The 18,021-nt window shown below is 46.3% G+C and overlaps 1 protein-coding gene across 1 annotated transcript in view; it reads right to left on the bottom strand.

The window, feature by feature from the left end:
* Positions 1-10,507, bottom strand: part of SELENOT (selenoprotein T) — a 35,731-nt gene extending 25,224 nt beyond the window's left edge. Inside the window, exon 1 of the mRNA XM_012930518.2 lies at positions 10,285-10,507. Coding sequence (XP_012785972.1) covers positions 10,285-10,421 — 137 coding nt within the window. The 5' untranslated portion in view covers positions 10,422-10,507. The remainder of the gene's footprint in view (positions 1-10,284) is intronic.
* Positions 10,508-18,021: the final 7,514 nt, after the last annotated feature.

Raw genomic sequence — 18,021 nt, 5'->3', positions numbered from 1 at the left:
ACAGCATCTTTACCACTCGTACCAAACCCCAGCCCCAGGCTTCACCCTACACTCCCTTAATGTGTGCCATCAGCACCGTCTCCAGGGGCTTCCCACACACTGCCACACACTCCCACAACACATTTCACTCTGTGAGGACTGGACACATCTTTTCTCCTTCAGCACTGCCACACTTCAGAGTACCAACCAGAGTGCACAGACCACTCCCTGCACACATCGCTGGATCCCAAAGGATTCGCTACACTTTTAAGATCACAGCGAGGAGTAGATCACCACTCTGCACTGAAAAGACACCTAGAGCACAGGCAATTAAAGCAAACAAACAAACAAACAAACAAACGGAACTGCATCAAACTAACAAGAGTCAATAAAGTGAGGAGACAACCAACAGAACAGGGTAAAACATCCGTACAGACACAGCAGAGAGGGGGCTCATACCCAGGATTGACCCAACAGCAAAGCAAACAACTCTGTTAGGAAATGAGCAAAGCGAAAAAGAAAAAGAAATGGAATGTGCAAAGGACATAAGCGTATTTTTCAACAGTTCAAATTCAAAAAATGCTCAGGTTCTCTAACTATCAGGGAAATGTAAATAAAAACCACAATGAGGTTCAGTGAGAATGGCTTACATTCAGAAATCAACCCAAAAATAATCGCTGGCAAGCATGTGGGGGAAAAGGTACCTTAATCCACTGCTGGTGAGAGTGCAAGCCAGTACAACCATGATGGAGTCAGTACGGAGATTCCTCAAACAAGTGAAAACAGGGCTACCACATGACCTAGCATCCCACTCCTGGAATTTAGCCAAACAAAACGCAATCTGCATTTGAAAGAGTGACCTGCAACCCCATATATACAGCAATACAATTCACAACAGCAAAGTCATGGAGCCAGTCCAGATGCCCATCAACAGAGCAATGAATAAAGAAATTTGGGCCCAGCGGCGTGGCCTAGCGGCTAAACTCCTCACCTTGAACGCACCGGGATCCCATAGGGGCGCCGGTTCTAATCCCGGCAGCTCCACTTCCCATCCAGCTCCCTGCTTGTGGCCTGGGAAAAGCAGTCGAGGATGGCCCAAAGCTTTGGGACCCTGCACCAGCGTGGGAGACCCAGAAGAGGTTCCTGGTTTCCGGCATTGGATCGGCGCGCACCGACCCCTTGCGGCTCACTTGGGGAGTGAAACATCTGATGGAAGATCTTCCTCTCTGTCTCTCCTCCTCTCTGTATATCCAGCTTTCCAATAATAATAAAATCTTAAAAAAAAAAAAAAAAAAAGAAATTGGTACATTTATACCATGGAATACTACTCAGCCAGAAAAACAATGAGATAATACCATCTGCAATACAATGGTCCCAGCTGGAAACCATTAGGTTCAGTAAAATAAACCAGCCCAAAAAAGACAAACATCATATGTTCTCTCTGCTATGCAATAACTCACAGGACACTACATATATTTGCACATGTTTATATATGCAGATATATATATAAAAGCTACAAAGTAGATGAGCACAATGGATTCCCAATGAGCAGGACTCCCGCTGATAACTATACATGTAAATTACCATATTATGTTTGCAACCTTTGTCTCTATCTGCCATGTAATCATACATTTAATTAACAAAAAGTTATCCTTGTAACAGCGTAACAAATGACTGGACTTTGGTGATAACTTGGAAGCAATTACTGAGAGCAGAGAGGAAGGGATGAATCCCTATGCCTAGAAATCTATCGTAGAAAAAAATCAAAAATATAATCAAACAATAACAAAATATTAAGCTACCTTCAAAAGCAGATGCTGCAATATGAGAACAGAGACCACCCAAAAGAGCTGAGTTTCATTTTCTTTTTGATATAGTAACCATTACACAAACCTTTAATACCAGTTACTCACCATTTCTCAATTTTTTCTACCAGTGATAATTAGCTTTGTAAAAACATTAAAATCACTGAAAGTCTTTATTGTATCTTTTGGCTCAGACTCCATATCAAATCCTCATTCAATCACAAATGACAAATTCACAAAATGTATCATACTGACACCAATCAACAATCTAACAACAAAACATTAAAAAAATTACACTAATTATAAGACAGCCTAAAGTACAGGGTGAAAAAACATCACCTCAATTCTGCTCAAAGGGAGAGCCAGAGAGCTTTTATTCACCTTCCACAACATGAGGCAGGTAAGGTGCTACACCACACGCTCCCAACCCTCCACATCCTGGAAAAACATGTTAAAGAAGATGAAAGAACCAAAAACACAGGTAGCAGGAGCGTGTCTGGGTAAGAGGGCAGTAGAAAGAAAGCAAAAGGGCAGGAGCAGAGGAAATCCGCCAAGACAGTCACTCAGAGCAAACGCCATTCAAAACTGAAGTCTGACACCCAACCCATCCTATGCCTAGGCTCCAAGTGGTTGGTTTTAAATTTATTCATTTTTATTGGAAATGCTTACGTACACAGAGCAGTGAGGGAAAGAAAAATATATCCACCTGGCACTTCCCAACCCAAATGGCCACAACAGGCAGAGCTGAGCCAATTCAAAGTAAGAACCCAAAGTCCAAAATGCCCTGCAATAGGAAGGAGCCGTGAAAAGAAACAGTATTTATGGAGGGAGTAGAAAGAAACCCAAAACCAAAAGCACAACTAAACATATTTTGAAGCTCTAGTAAATCAGAATCGCAAAGAAATCAACCTCACATCCATTAAGGTGACCACTATCCAAAGAACAAAGCAAGTGCTGGCGATGACATGAGGGGATCAGGACCCTGGTGCACTGCTGGCCTGAGTGTAGGATGGCACCATCATTATGGAAAACAGCAAGGAGGGGCCTACAAGAACAAACAGAGGGATTGGCATCGTGGCACAGCAATTTAAACCACCGCTGCCAACGCAAGCCTTCCACATGGAAGCACCAGTTTAAGCCCTGGCTATCCCATTTCCATCTGGAAAGGCTGGAAAGGCAGTGAAACACGACTCCAGTACATGTCCTCTCCACCCGTTCGGGAGACCAAGATGGAGTTCCTGCTGGATGGCTTCAGCCTGGCCTCACCCCAGCAGCAGCAGCCATCCTCTCCCCCTCCCTGATGGACTGCCTTTCAACTCTGTAAATAAATCTTTCAAATTAAAAATAGAATGACCATATGATTCAAATGCTATGCTTTAAACATGATCTCCCTCAAACTCCTGCTGAAATTTGCCTGTCACTGTGCTCTTGGAAACTTTCAAAGCTAATTAGGAAGTTGAGGCATGACCACTTTTCTGGAGGGTATGGGTGAACTCTTGCAGAGTGAGCTTCGCAGAAAGCCAGCGTACCTCATGTGTCTTCTCTCTTCTGGCTCAAATGCCCTTCCACTTCCTACTCCCTGCTTCCTGCTGGTGTGCCAGCTGGGACACACCAAGTGAAGGCTGAAGTACATGGACCCCAGCCATGTGGGAAAATCGATCGGGCTCTCATTCCCAGCTAGTGCCTGGTCCAGCACCACCTTGGATAGTGTAGGCATTGTGCAAGTGGGCCAACAGAAGAAAGCTCTCTCTGTGATGCTCTGCCTTGCAAATAAATGTTTTTAACTTACCATTTACACCAGGTCCCAAAGAACACCCTATACAGGGCCCGGTGGCGTGGCCTAGCGGCTAAAGTCCTTGCCTTGAACGCACCAGGATCCCATATGGGCACCAGTTCTAATCCCGGCAGCTCCACTTCCCATCCAGCTCCCTGCTTGTGGCCTGGGAAAGCAGTCAAGGACGGCCCAAAGCCTTGGGACCCTGCACCCGCGTGGGAGACCCGGAAGAGGTTCATGGTTCCCGGCTTCAGATCGGCACAGCACCGGCCCGTTGCGGTCACTCAGGGAGTGAATCATCGGATGGAAGATCTTCCTCTCTGTCTCTCCTCCTCTCTGTATATCTGACTTTGTAATGAAATAAATAAATCTTAAAAAAAAAAAAAAAAAAAAAAAACAAGCAGCCAGGATTTAAGAAGCCAGAATTCAGCCCACTGAGACACAACATCAGCCCCATTTACTTTGTGGGGTCTTTAAAAAATATATTTATTTATTTATTTATTTATTTTACTGGAAAGTCAGATTTTAGAGAAAAGGAGAGAGGAACATCTTCCATCCACTGGCTCACTCCCCAAGTGGCCACAACATGGGAGCTGAGTCAGTCCAAAGCTAGGATCCTGGAGCTTCTTCCGGATCTCCCACATGGGGTGCAGGGTCCCAAGGCTTTGGGCCGTCCTTGACTGCTTTCCCAGGTCACAAGCAGGGAGCTGGATGGGAAGTGGAGCAGCTGGGATACACCCCCGCACCCATATGGGATCATGGCACATGCAAGGAGAGGATTTAGCCACTAGGCAATTGCACCAGACCCAGCCCCATTTACTTTGTACTTTATACTTCTGTTGCCTTCTTTAACAGGGCACACATGGCTGAAAGGTGGAAGACGTAAGTATATATCATTTAAAGATAATATCTGAAAGTCAGAAACAGAGGCCTTCCATCCACTGGTTTACTCCCCTAATGGCTGCAACAGTCACTGCTGAGCCAGGCAGAACACTAGTGACAGTGACCCAAATAGTCAGGCCACCCTCCATGGCTTTTCCCAAGCCATTAGCAGGCTCTGATATCTCCTTTTTATTCAAAGTTCCCGCAATTTCTAAACTCCCCCTATTTGTGACTTCCCTTTCATCCTGTATTCACTGGAATGTCTTTTCCATAATGAAACTGGCTGGTACTTCCTAGGCAGAGTATGCCAGAGCCTTAAACACTATATTACATCTCCTCCATCTTTGAAGTCAGTACTCGTGGGCTTCACAGGTAAATGAGTCTCAACTCTATGATAAAGCCACTACAGCTTACTCCCTTTGCCACAAAAGCTCTCTCTAAATCCTATCATAGACCAGTCATTTTCTCCCTCCTTTGGACTAGAGGGAAGCAAAGCCTCCCCTCCCCACACCCCTGCCCTGCTGTGAAGGTGAACAAGTGTTTCCAGACCCTTCCTAGGCCCCAGCCTTCTGCCAGCTGCAATGCGCATTCCTGCAGGGCCGCAGCCTTCTGACTCACTTCAGCAGGTCAGTGGCAAACTAAAAAACCTGAGGGACTCAACCTGTGCTTGAGCTGCTCAAGGCCACAATCAGCATGATCCTATGAAAAAGCTTCAGGAAGTCAAAATACCACCTCACAGCTTCAACTGCTGGCGCCGAGACAGGTTTCAAAATAGTGTGTCAACCGTTTTTCTGTACAATTCAGAGTAGGAGAGAAGGAACTCAGGAAATAGTCACAATGGCTAACACAATGCCTATCATGAATATTCATACACCCAGAGAGAAAGAACTTACAAAACTCCCATTGACATCATTTGGGGAATCCTTTACTGAACAAAATTTTAAAAAAAATTTTTTTAAAGATTTATTCATTTTATTACAGCCAGATATACACAGAGGAGGAGAGACAGAGAGGAAGATCTTCCATCCAATGATGCACTCCCCAAGTGAGCTGCAACGGGCCGATGCGCGCCGATCCGATGCCGGGAACCTGGAACCTGGAACCTCTTCCGGGTTTCCCATGAGGGTGCAGTGTCCCAATGCATTGGGCCATCCTCGACTGCCTTCCCAGGCCACAAGCAGGGAGCTGGATGGGAAGTGGAGCTGCCGGGATTAGAACCGGCGCCCATATGGGATCCCGGGGCTTTCAAGGCGAGGACTTTAGCCGCTAGGCCACGCCACCAGGCCCAAAATTTTTAAAATCTTATAGGGCCTGGTATGGTAGCCTGTTGGCTAAAGGCCTTGCCTTGAATACGCCAGAATTCCATACAGGCGCCGGTTCATATCCTGGTGGCCCCGCTTCCCATCCAGCTCCCTGCTTGTGGTCTGGGAAAGCAGCAGCAAACCCTGCACCCACATGGGGGACCCAGGAAAAACTTCTGACTCCTGGCTTCGGATCGGCTCAGCTCCACCTGACTTGGGGAGTGAACCAACAGATGGAAGATCTTGTTCTCTGTCGCTCCTTCTCTCTGTAAATCTGATTTTCCAATAAAAAATGAGATTTCAGTTCAAAGTTCACTGCCTCCCAGGAACCTCTCCAGAACCCCCTGAACAGGTCTGAACAGGCCCCCAGGTGGTTGTGGCCTAACCATGTTCTCCGCCCTTGCCTATACGGACCAGTAGATCACTGACCTGCACGCCCTGCAGATGTACCTGCACAGCGCAGACACTCAGCTAACTGCTCACCACGTAAATGCCCAGGCTGCAATAACCAACATTCTCCATAGCTCCGTTTTTCCAAAACAGCATTTTACTAATCTTAATCAGTCTCACATCCAAATTGTCCTTTCTTTTCTTGCCACCATACAAAGACCTACTCAATATAGTTTTAAATACAAAGGTCGGTGCCATTATATAGTTGGCTAAGCCTCTGATTGTGATGCCGGCATCTTAATAATCTCAGTTACTCCACTTCCTGTCAGCTCCCTGCTTATCACCTGGGAAAGCAGCAGGGGCTGGCCCAAGGCCTTGGGATCTTGCGCCCACGCGGGGGACCTGGAAGAAGGTCCTGGCTCTGGCTTCCAAACGGCCTAGCCTCAGCCTTTCTATGCATCCCTCTCAACCACGTAAACAATATTGAAATTAAGCCAAAATTAAAAAAAAAAAAAAAAAAAGATTGGCTGTTGTTAGCCCCTAAGAGGCGCCAAAAGTTTCCACTGAGAATAGCCACCCGGGGCTTGTCTACATGGAGCCGACCAGTTAGAAGGCAACACACACCTTTCCGTCAAGCTCCGACATCACCACTATGTAAGGAATGTGCAGCACTGTGAAGGCACGACTCAGCACCTGCTACCTTGACCGGTGAGCCTCTCAAAAGATCTCAAATAAAAGTTTGGTTTTATCACCATTCTAGTCTCGGTAGCCCCACTATTTGGTGCAGTTTGTATCTAACTGCTGTCATCCAAAAATCAAAAAATAACAAATCCTGGTGAGGAAAAGAGGTACCCTAATAAAATGTTGGTGGGAATCTAAACTAGTACAACTACTGTGGAGTAAGAATGGAGAATCCACACCAATCTGAAAACAGAGCTACCATATGACCCAGCCATGCCACTCCCGGGGACTGAGCTCAACAAAATGAACGTTACCTACACCCCATGCTTAGAGCACTGCAATTAACCAGGATGTTTATCAACCGGTGACTGGATAAAGAAATTGTACTAGGCCATACAAAAGAATGAAATTTAGTCTTTTACAACAAAATGGATGCAACTGGAGACCGTTATGCTTAGTGAAAAAAGCCAGTTCCAAAAAAGACCAATCATGTCTTCTCCGATATGGAGTAATTAACAGAATATAAGAAAAATACGTAATAATGAAACATACATCTTATGATTGGATTACTGCTTTGAGCCCATTTCTATATTTCTATGAGCAGTGCTCTACTTTTTACTTGTTCAACATTATAATTATTAAATACTTGCCTTGCAAGCCCGGGACCCCAAATGTGCACCAGTTTGTATCCTGGCTGTTCCACTTCCCATCCAGCTCCCTGCTTGTGGCCTGGGAAAGCAGTCGAGGATAGCACAAAACCTTGGGACCCTGCACCCACGTGGGAGACCTGGAAGAAGCTCCTGGTTCCTAGCTTCGGATTGCCTCAGCTCCAGCCATTGCGGCCACTTGGAATGAAACAGCAGATGAAAGATCTTTTACTGTGTTTCTCCTCTCTGTAAAGCTGACTTCAAATAAAAATAAATCAATCTTAAAAAAAGAAAAAAAGTAAGCTACCGTAATTATTAAAAGAAAGGGAAAGAGGGGAGAAGAAAGTATCAACATCTTTTTTAGAACGGTACCTCTGAAACACGTGAAATCTGTTCTTTTTATATTTTTTTCACGTTTACCCTTAATTGAGTCAGCATTCTCTCCTTTCTGCAATTTGCAAACAAATGTCCAGATTTTACCAAAACCTAAATCTAATTTTCACATTACTATAAACAGATGGCTCAGCTGGCTAGTCCTCCACCTGTAAACACCAACAACCCATATGGGCACCAGTTCACGTCCCAGCTGCTGCACTTACCATCCAGCTCACTGCTTGTGGCCTGGGAAAGCAGCAAAGCATGACCCCAAAGCCTTGGGACCCTGTACCCACATGGGAGACCAGGAGGAGGCTCTGGGCTTCTGGCTCGATTAACTCAGCTCAGGCTGTTGGGGCCATTTGGGGAGCAAAGCAGCCAATGGAAGATCTCTCTCTCTCTCTCCCCCTCTGGCTGTAAAATCTGCCTTCCTTTGGGGGAAAAAAGTTTCAAGCGATAACCTAAATTTATTTGCATTTTTAGGTGTATTAAAAATGGTGTTTCCGGGCCCGGCACAGTGGCCTAGTGGCTAAAGTCCTTGCCTTGAACGCCCCGGGATCCCATATGGGCGCCGGTTCTGGTCCCGGCAGCTCCACTTCCCATCCAGCTCCCTGCTTGTGGCCTGGGAAAGCAGTTGAGGACGGCCCAGTGCATTGGGACCCTGCACCCTCATGGGAAACCCGGAGGAGGTTCCTGGTTCCCGGCTCCGGATTGGCACAGCACCGGTCGTTGCGGTCAGAAGATCTTCCTCTCTGTCTCTCCTCCTCTCTATGTATCTGACTTTGTAGTAAAAATAAGTACATCTTTAAAAACAAAAAAGGTGTTTCCAAAGTACCTACAAAATAATTCACCCTTTTTCAATATATACATATCAGATAACCCCACAAGAACATCCTAGCTTCAGAACAAGTCTGTGTGCAACTAAGGCAAATAAAGTATCAAAAATCCAACTGAAGAACTTAAAAAAAAAAATGTCATTTGAAGTACTGAATTTACACAATGAAAACCTTGTTACGTATGTCCTCAGCAAAAGACACACGTGGTAAATTATTCTGAAAAGGACTCCAATTCAAGGGAATACAAGAATATTTCTTGGAAGAGAAAAAGTGCAATGAAGAGCTAGACCAGGAGGGCAGCGAATAATGACGCCACCTGACGCGGCAGTCCTAACCGCATAAATCCAAGCCCCAGCCTGCACCTTTAACCATGTCTCCAGGCTGGCAAAAATAGTCACCACTTTCTAACTTTAAAAATAACGGGAAACTGAGAAATGATCCAACCGAGGCCCCACCTGCTGTACTAACAGGCATACCCCCCCACACACACACTGCATACACTGTTCTTGTTTTAATTAGGAAAAGATTACACGGCTTTTGCTTTTCACTCCAAAAATGAAGTCCCACCGTCATCTTATTTCCTGACTGTCCAGTTGAAGCTGATCTGTTAAAATGTTTACATACGTCATTAAGCTTCAACATTAAGCAAACATTGTTGAAGTATAAGATCTAAACTTCAGGATACTTACATTACTACAGGAAGTTTTTTAAAACCGGCTTTAAATGAATTACAGCTAACGGCAACATTAGATATTAGGATTAAGATACACCAATCTGACATCATGAAAAAAAAAACCCGCCAAGTTTTGGGGTGTAGGATTCTCATTTCCACAATTTTACAATTCTGGTCTTCTGTTGTTATTTCTTTCACCTTCCTCAAACCCACTTACCTTTTTCTTTCTTAAATGCACCACTGCCCTGCTTCAAACTTACTAGCTAAGAACAAAATCTCTATGTTGAAAATTACCGACTTGTTTTCCCACGTGAATGGCCAAGGCATCCGAGATGCCGGAGTGGGCCATCTCCGGATCAGGTGCAGGGAAGACAAATCTGGTTGGTTGTGAGCGAACTGTCCAAGTTGAAAGGGGCCACCCCGCTCCTTTTCCGGCGCTCCGTAAATCCCAAACCCAGAACCAGCTTCCCCAAACGAACTGCTCCACGTCCCTCCACTCAACAGTCGCCCCAGCAGCTCCGGGGGACCGGGCGCCTGTGTCCCAGCTCCCCTCCATCGCTTCCAACGAACGTAACCCCGGGAAAGCGGACAGGCACCCCGAAAACGGAATGACAACCGCCGGGAGCTGTTCGGCCGACGCGGCGCCTGCTCATCCCGGTCCCCGCGCGCTGCGCCGACCGCTCCTCCGCACTGACAAGTGCGCGCCGGCCTCCCTTCCAGCGCTTCACCTTCCCGTGCCCTCCTGCCCCAGTCCCCGCCCAGGTTAAGCAGCGGCGGCCCTTGGAGGGGCGGCGGAGGGTCCGGCTGCCCGGCGGCAGGGACGGCAGGTCCTCCGGAGTCGGGGAGCGGCAGTCACGCTAGGCCGCAAAGCCGGAGCCTCGCGTAGCGACCCGCGCCGACGACGGGCGCGGCCGAGAGGCCAGGGCTCGGCGCACACTCACCAGATCTGGAACTTGAGCAGCGGCCCCGTAGCGTACTGCATCTTTAATCTCTTGCTGGGCACGCCGCCCAGGTTGGCCGAGGCCTCGCTCCGGGCCACCGCCGACGCCGCCACCAGGAACAGCAGCACAAGCCTCATCTTCACTGAGCCAGCCTCTCCGGCCGCCCTCACGCACACTGCAGCCAGCCCTAAGCCCGGCCGCGCGCCGCTCCTCACGGCGCAGGCGCGATCCGCCAAGGTCGGCCAGGCGGGCGCCGGTGCGCCTGCGCGGCGCGGCGCCTGCGCACACACCGAGTGGGGCACTGACCGGCTTCGTGGTCCTGACCCACCACCATCTTGGCTGACTTCAGGCACCCTGGGAAGGGAGACTGGGAGACAAGAGGCCCACGTGCTTAGTGCGATATTGCAAAAACCTGAAAACTATTGTCCCGGTGTATTCGGGTTCTTCTTCCAAGCTCAGTAATTCAGACATTTATCTTCCTGAGATCCGTACAAAAACACCTGCTTGACCTGTATTCCTGTGACAGGGGTAAATGGGAAATCTGTGACCCTGTGAACGAAATGTTTGGCTTGTTGGGGTGCTGTGGGTAGAGCCCTTTCTTTACTCCTACAGTATTGCTTCCCGCTTAAAAAATGGTGAAAAGAAATGTTGGGATTTGATGTTGGCACAGTGGTTGCAGCCCCTCTGGACATCCGTATCTCACATAGGGGTACCTGGCACAAGTCGCAGTTACTCCACTTCAGATCCAGCTTCCTGCTGCTGCAGAAGCTGTGGCTGATAGCTTGGATACATGGGTCCCTGCCTCCCAGGTGGGAGACCCTGGCTGACTCTGGGCTGTTGCAGCTTTTTGAGTGAAGTAGCAAAGTGAGAGATGGCAATCTCATTCATTGCCTCTCTAAGCTTTTCAAATAAATAAAACTTAAAGAATAAGTCAATAACTTTTGGGAGAATCTTTGGAGTTTCACTGACAAGAATAAACTTGCCTTTGTTGGGGCCAGCATGGTAACCTAGCAAGTGAATCCTCCACTTGCCGTGTGGGCATCCCGTATGAGCGCCACTTCAAGTCCTGGCTGCTGCACTGCCAAGTTAGCGCCTTGCTGGTGGCTTGGGAAAGTAATGGAGGATAAGCCAAGTTCTTGGTCTCTACACTCTTGTGGGAGACCTGGAAGAAGATTCTGGTACCCAGCTTCAGACCAGCTCAGCTCTGGCTTTTGTTGTCACTTGTGCAGTGAAACAGCAGATGGAGGATAGTTGTCTGTCTCTCTCACTCTCTGAAACTCTGACTTTTAAGTAAAATAAGTAAATCTTAAACAAGATTTATACATTTTTATTGCAAAGGCAGATCAGATTTTATGAAGAGAAGAGACAGAGACAAAGATCTTCTATCTGCTGGTTCACAAAGCCCCAAGTGGCCGCAACAACCAGAGCTGAGATGATCCGAAGCCAGGAGCATGGAGCCTCTTTCGGGTCCCCCACATGCGTGAAGTGTCCCAAGGCTTTGAGCTGTCCTCGACTGCTTTCCCAGGCCACAAGCAGAGAGCTGGATGGGAAGTGGAGCAGCCAGGACATGAACCAGAGACCATATGGGATCCGAGTACTTGCAAGGTGAGGATTTAGCCATTAAGCTGTCATGTCAGGCCCAACAAATTTTTTAAGATTTATTTATTACACAGTCAGATATACAGAGAGGAGGAGAGACAGAGAGGAAGATCTTCCATCCGATGATTCACTCCCCAAGTGAGCCGCAACGGGCCGATGCACGCCGATCCGAACCTGGGAACCAGGAACCTCCTCCGGGTCTCCCACGCGGGTGCAGGGTCCCAATGCACTGGGCCGTCCTCAACTGCTTTCTCAGGCCACAAGCAGGGAGCTGGATGAGAAGTGGAGCTGCCGGGATTAGAACCGGCGCCCATATGGGATCCCGGGGCGTTCAAGGCAAGAACTTTAGCCACTAGGCCACTGTGCCAGGCCCCAGGCCCAATAAATTTTAAAGGAAAATTACCTTGAATAACTGGTAACATTTTGTCTGTCTGGAGTTGTTAGTGCCTCTAGACATATCTCCTCCTCCCCTAAGGATATTTGGAAGCAACATTCAGACTTCATAGAATGTCATCTATACATATTTAAAATATGTATCACTAAAAATGGCCACTTGGGCCATGCTCAGCTGCCTTTCCCAGGCCGTCAGCAGGCAGCTGGACGAAACTGGAACAGCCAGCACAGAAGCAGCATCCGCATGGGATGCCAGCGGCACAAGTGGCAGCCATGCTCCTTCTTACTGTCCGTTCCCCCCACCAGCTCTTACTTTGTCTCCTTTTTTCTTACTTGATAAAGAAACTGTGTGTTTGTCACATTGGGTTTTCCACAGCCTATGTCTTCCTCATCACAAACTCATGATGTCCTTTCATTATTGCTGCTCCACTTCCCATCCAGCTCCCTGCTTTCAGTTTGGGAAAGCAATGGAGGATGGTCCAAAGCCTTGGGGCCCTTCACCCATGTGGACAACCCAGAGGAAGCTCCTGGCTCCTTGCTCCAGACCAGCTCAGCTCTAGCCATCACTGCCATTTAGGGAGTGAACTAGCAGGTGGAAGATTCCCTCTATCCATAACTCTGCCTTTGAAGTAATTTTTTAAAAGAGGGAATTAATTTTATCCAATGTAAGTCAGCCATCTCGGAGCTTCCTGTTTGTAGCTGGGGGATCTGCATGCAGGCCAGTGAGTCGGGGACATGGGGTGGTCATTATCAGTGGTACTTCATTTATTTTCACAGATAGTTTGTTCCAAAATTCAGGTTACAAAGAGGTAGCCATGTCTATAGAAAAATCAGGAACTAGCTGGGTGGAGTTTGCTGGGAGAATACAGCTCATACAATCTGTAAGGCAAAGAAGAGCCAGAAGTTGGCTGACTGTGAAAATCAAACTGAAAAAGAAAGCAAATTTAACAGTTTCTTGAGCAGAGAGAAAAGTGCTGCAGAAAGTTCTCACGGAAGGTCATCTTGGGAACTTAGTGCAAAATGAACAAGAGAGAACCGAGATAATGAAGCAGAACATTGATCACCATCAGTGGCCGTTGCAGCCACTCAGGGAGTGAATCAACGCGTGGAAGATCTTTCCCTCTGTCTCTTCTGCTCTCTGTAAATCTGACTTTCCAGTAAAAATACATAAAAATTGTTTAAAAAGGATTCTGGTAACTGAAGTGATATGCAAGTCTGGCATTGTGGCACAGTGTGTTGCGTTTCTGCCTGTGATGCCTGCATTACATATCAGAGTGTAGGTTCTTGTCCTGGCTGCTCCACTTCCAAACCACTTTCCTATGAATGCAGCTGAGAAGGCAGTGGAAGATGTCCCAAGTGCTTGGACCTCTGAGAGCCAAAGGAGAAACTCAGGTGGAGCTCCTGGCCCCTGACTTAGCATGGCAGAATCCTTCTTGCTGATATCTGGGGGAGTGAACCAGTGGATATGTCACTTTTCCTCTTTGTTTTTCCTTCTCTGCCACTCGGCTTTGCATATAAATAAATAAAACAATTTAAAAATGATATATGGAAAAAGCTTTTCTGTCTTTTCTCTCCTTTCAAATAAAACAAAAATAAATACATCACAACTTTTTGAAAGTTTTGGCTGGTACCTCAGTGAATGGCAAGGTTTAAGACTGCTTTATCTAATGTAGTAAGAGTCTCTATTGTAGTACGAGTCTTGAATATGGCGTGATAATAAGTGAGAGGAAGAAAAACTACTAACAAATTTTCTGGAGAAATAAGCCTATTTAGTGATTGCTGACAAGGAGTACAAACGAGTAGACAGCTACCATTCACCCTTCCAGGGCAGATGCCCTCACTCTTTTGGTGTAGTCTGGGGCCTGAGCATTCCCAATATTTTACAATTTGCTTAGATTGTTCCCATGTGCAATCACACCCTGTGCATGAGGTTCAAGGTCCCCGCGAGTACAGACTGAGTCCTGTTTGCTTTCCAATCATTTGAGACTTATTAAGGGCATATGAAGCTAAGGTTACCAAAGGACAGCCAAATGCAGTTATGCAACATTCTTGAAGCCTCAACTACAAGCATATCAGATTTCAAAACAATATGTATGAAAAAAAACAACATTTGAATCTAAAGTCAATGAAAAATAAAGTACAGCAATTGAGTAGCACATTCAGTTATCTTCTAGGGTTTCTTTAGATGGTTAATAAAATGGGCGTGCTGTTTTTCTTCTCCTAGAGCTAGCCGCTCAGTTTGTCTTCTAGTGGCAGGCGGGTGGAGGGGGGCTGTCAATCACACTGCATTGCTCACAGCCTTGTACTGTCAATTAATTAAAAGCTCAACACTTTCACAGGCAGAGGTGAATCTGGCAAAGTCACAAACTATGAAAATGGATTGGGTTTGGGAGAAGAATCTCAAGAAGAACTCTGGACTGCGAGCCTCTCCAAGTCTTCATTCTTTATCTTTTCCTTTGAATCAATGTGGAGCCATATATCATTTTGTCTGCAAAGCAAAAACTCTTAGAACTGTGCATTTTTCTTTAAGCCTGGTTGAGCTTTTTCCACTGCTGCTATTTACACATTCAGCTCTTACACATAGAATTAAAGACAATATTGAAGGTTTGAACGATAGACTTGTCCTCATCTAGGAAGCTGTTTATACAGATGCAACACCCGGGCAGCAAGCACAGCAGCAAGGCTGGATTGCTATGCCAGGGAAAGGCTGGCCAACAGATTCTACAACAGTTAAAGTGAAGAAAGTTATCCTGCGGGTCTTGTAATTTACTCCCTACTGTCTGCAAGTGAATCTGGAGTCAAGACCCTCCCCTGACCAACCCCTAGGAATGTAGTTCTCAGAGTTATCAGTTTGTCATCTACACCTGCAGCAACGGAGCCCAGCATCCCAAGTTGTCAGCAGAGATGGTTAAGTTGAGGAATCAGCCTGTCTGGGTGAAAGGAGGCTCTGAGAACTGCCGAGACAATATTCCACTTAAAGGGGAAAACTGAATTTGATCCAGCAATTCCACCTTAACCTAGATAATTAATAATATATGAATAAAAACTTTAATCACAAAAGCGCTCATCAAAATATCACTCATATATCAGAAACCATGTCAATGTCCAACACTGAGTTAAGTAAATCACGGTACATCATAGGTCTCTGAGCAGCCATTAAGGATGACAAAGTCTTACACACATGCAGTTACACACACACTAGTAGACAAGACACCAAACAGTTGATTCCCAAGAGGAAAACTGGCAGCTGAAGACAGGGAAGGGAGATGTTCTCTTCAGTGTATAAAGAACTTCTGGGCATTTAACACAGTGTGCCATTGCTGTGTAACGCTTTCTCCAAAAAGTCAGTTGATGTTTTAAGAGATTTCATGAAAAATAAAAATGGCTTAAACTGGATATCAGCCGGTAAGTCCTCAGCTCATTGTTCTCTGCCTAGCACACTATCTACCAATATCTACACCATCATCTTCCGAAGGCTGCTTTGGTAAGAAGGGGAAAAGGAGAGAACAGGAAACAAAAATCTCTTCACTCGGCACCTCCCAACTCACAGACTGCCAGCAGCCTTGGGGTGTCAGGCATCCCCTCTTCCTCCTGGGATGTGGGTGAAGAACGGGTCCGGAACCAAAGCTCTGAGCCTCCTGTCTGAGGGAGTGTCAGCAGCTCCACGCAGGGTAGGCACTGAGAGTCTGTTACCTGCCCAAATGCACTGCGCCTGGCTTTGTTAAACAAGAAACTTCGTATTTTTGCTTTGCAACAGACACCACAAATTATGAAGCAGGCACTACTTTAAAAAGAAAAGGTTGATTGATTGATTGGAAAGGCAGATACACAGAGAGAAAAAGATTTTCCATCTACTAGTTCACTCCCCAAGTGGCCACAACAGTCAGAGTTGAATCAATCCAAAGCCAGGAGCTTCCTCAGAGTCTCCCACACAGGTGCAGGGTCCCAAGGCTTTGGACTGTCCTCGACTGCTATTCCAGGCCACAAGCAGGGAGTTGGATGGGAAGCATAGCATCTGGGACATGACCCAGTGTCCATATGGGATCTTGGTGCATGCAAGACAAGGACTTTAGCCACTAGGCTACTGCTCTGGGCCCCAGGTCCTACTTCTATGCCCAAGGCTGATCATCTTGATACCATGCTAAGTGGTACCCATACTCTCATTTGAAATTCCTTGAGAAGGTCTTTCCAGGCAATGTTTAATGGATCATCTGAGATATAACTGAGACAGGGCAGAGGGGAAGAGGCACAAGTTAGGGACTTCTAGTTCCTGAAACAGAGGCCCGGATGTCCCTGGTGGGCAGTAGAAGGAGGAAGATGCAAAGCCAATTTAACTTAAGTCAATAAAACTATGCCTAGAAGTCATTTTGCTTAATAGTGTAAATATACAAAAAGTTTGCTTTTCCAGATATCAAAACTATAAAGCTATAGTTGAGTTTTCTTAAAATCAGCTTAAATGCTAGAGGTCACACAGTGTCTAATATGTAACTCTGCCTGGGTACATGCCTGGCTTCTGCAAGACCTCTCTCCTCTGCAGAAACACTCGTGGCTAAAGTCCTCGCTTTGCATGCACCAGGATACCATGTGGTGCCAGTTCATAGTCCGGCTGCTCCACTTCCCTTCCAGCTTGTGGCCTGAGAAAGCAGTGAGGCCGCCTAAGCCTTGGGACCCAGTGCCCACATGGGAGACCCGGAGGAAGCTCCTTGCTCCTGACTTCAGATCAGCTCAGCTCTGGCCGTTGCAGCCACGTGGAGAGTGAACCAGCACATGGAAGATCTTTCTCTCTGTCTCTCCTTCTCTCTGTAAATCTGACTTTCCAATAAAATTAAATAAATCTTTTGTGTGTGTGTCAAGTTTACCCTCTTTTTGGTAATACCTAAAAACACTTCAAAGCATCCTTATGAATCTCCTAAAAATGTCTTTAATCTGGTCTTCCTACAAAAATTATCATTCAAACTTAAAAAAGAATTCTCATTCTTATTCCTATTTGGTATTCTAATCTTAATTTTTAAACTGTAAGTGATTAGTAAGGTAATTTTGGGGAAGCTTTGGTTTCACAGAAAACTGAATGGGAGGCATACAGGAAATGTAACATACCGGCCCTATACTTGCTCAGCCCCTCTCCCCCAGAACAACATAAAGCTGCACCAACTCCTCATTATCATCCCAAGTCTGTCATTCACACTTCGGTGCGCCCTTGTTGCTCTGCGTTCAATAGATTTGGACAAGTGTATAATGAGAGGCAGCCACCATTACATGGTCCCTACAGAAGAGCTTTACTGCTCTGAAAATCCTGGTTTTTATCTATTTCCTCACCAGCTGCCCACTCCCCACATTTTTAAACTTTTTTTTCCCCTAGTAAGTCCTGCAGATTTTCATAGTTCACCTTAGCAGCCATCATCATTTTTACATTCCTCCCATGGGAAAATATTGCCCCATTCTATAAGTTGCTGACTTACCAACAAACTCCTGGAACATGACTCATTTTCAGTCCATGGGAGGTCATGAATAGAGAAGTTTAGAGGAAAAGTGGGAGTAAGTTCATGGCAAGGGGAGAAATGGGGCTCATTCAAGGAATCTAATGGTGAGAAAAGAAGAAAGATCAGTAATCCAGATGATTAAAATGACAACTTTAACACAAATAGACATGCTCCAGATACACAGTAACATTTCCAAGCTCTCCTGAATTTACCTACACTTCCATCTTTGGAACCCCCTACTGGCCTTACGAAGAACCTTCGTAGC

Source organism: Ochotona princeps, chromosome 3, assembly GCF_030435755.1.
Source record: "Ochotona princeps isolate mOchPri1 chromosome 3, mOchPri1.hap1, whole genome shotgun sequence".
Taxonomy (NCBI): Eukaryota; Metazoa; Chordata; class Mammalia; order Lagomorpha; family Ochotonidae; genus Ochotona; species Ochotona princeps.
Note: the sequence above shows the minus strand (reverse complement) of the source record. Positions and strands in the feature narration are given on the sequence as shown.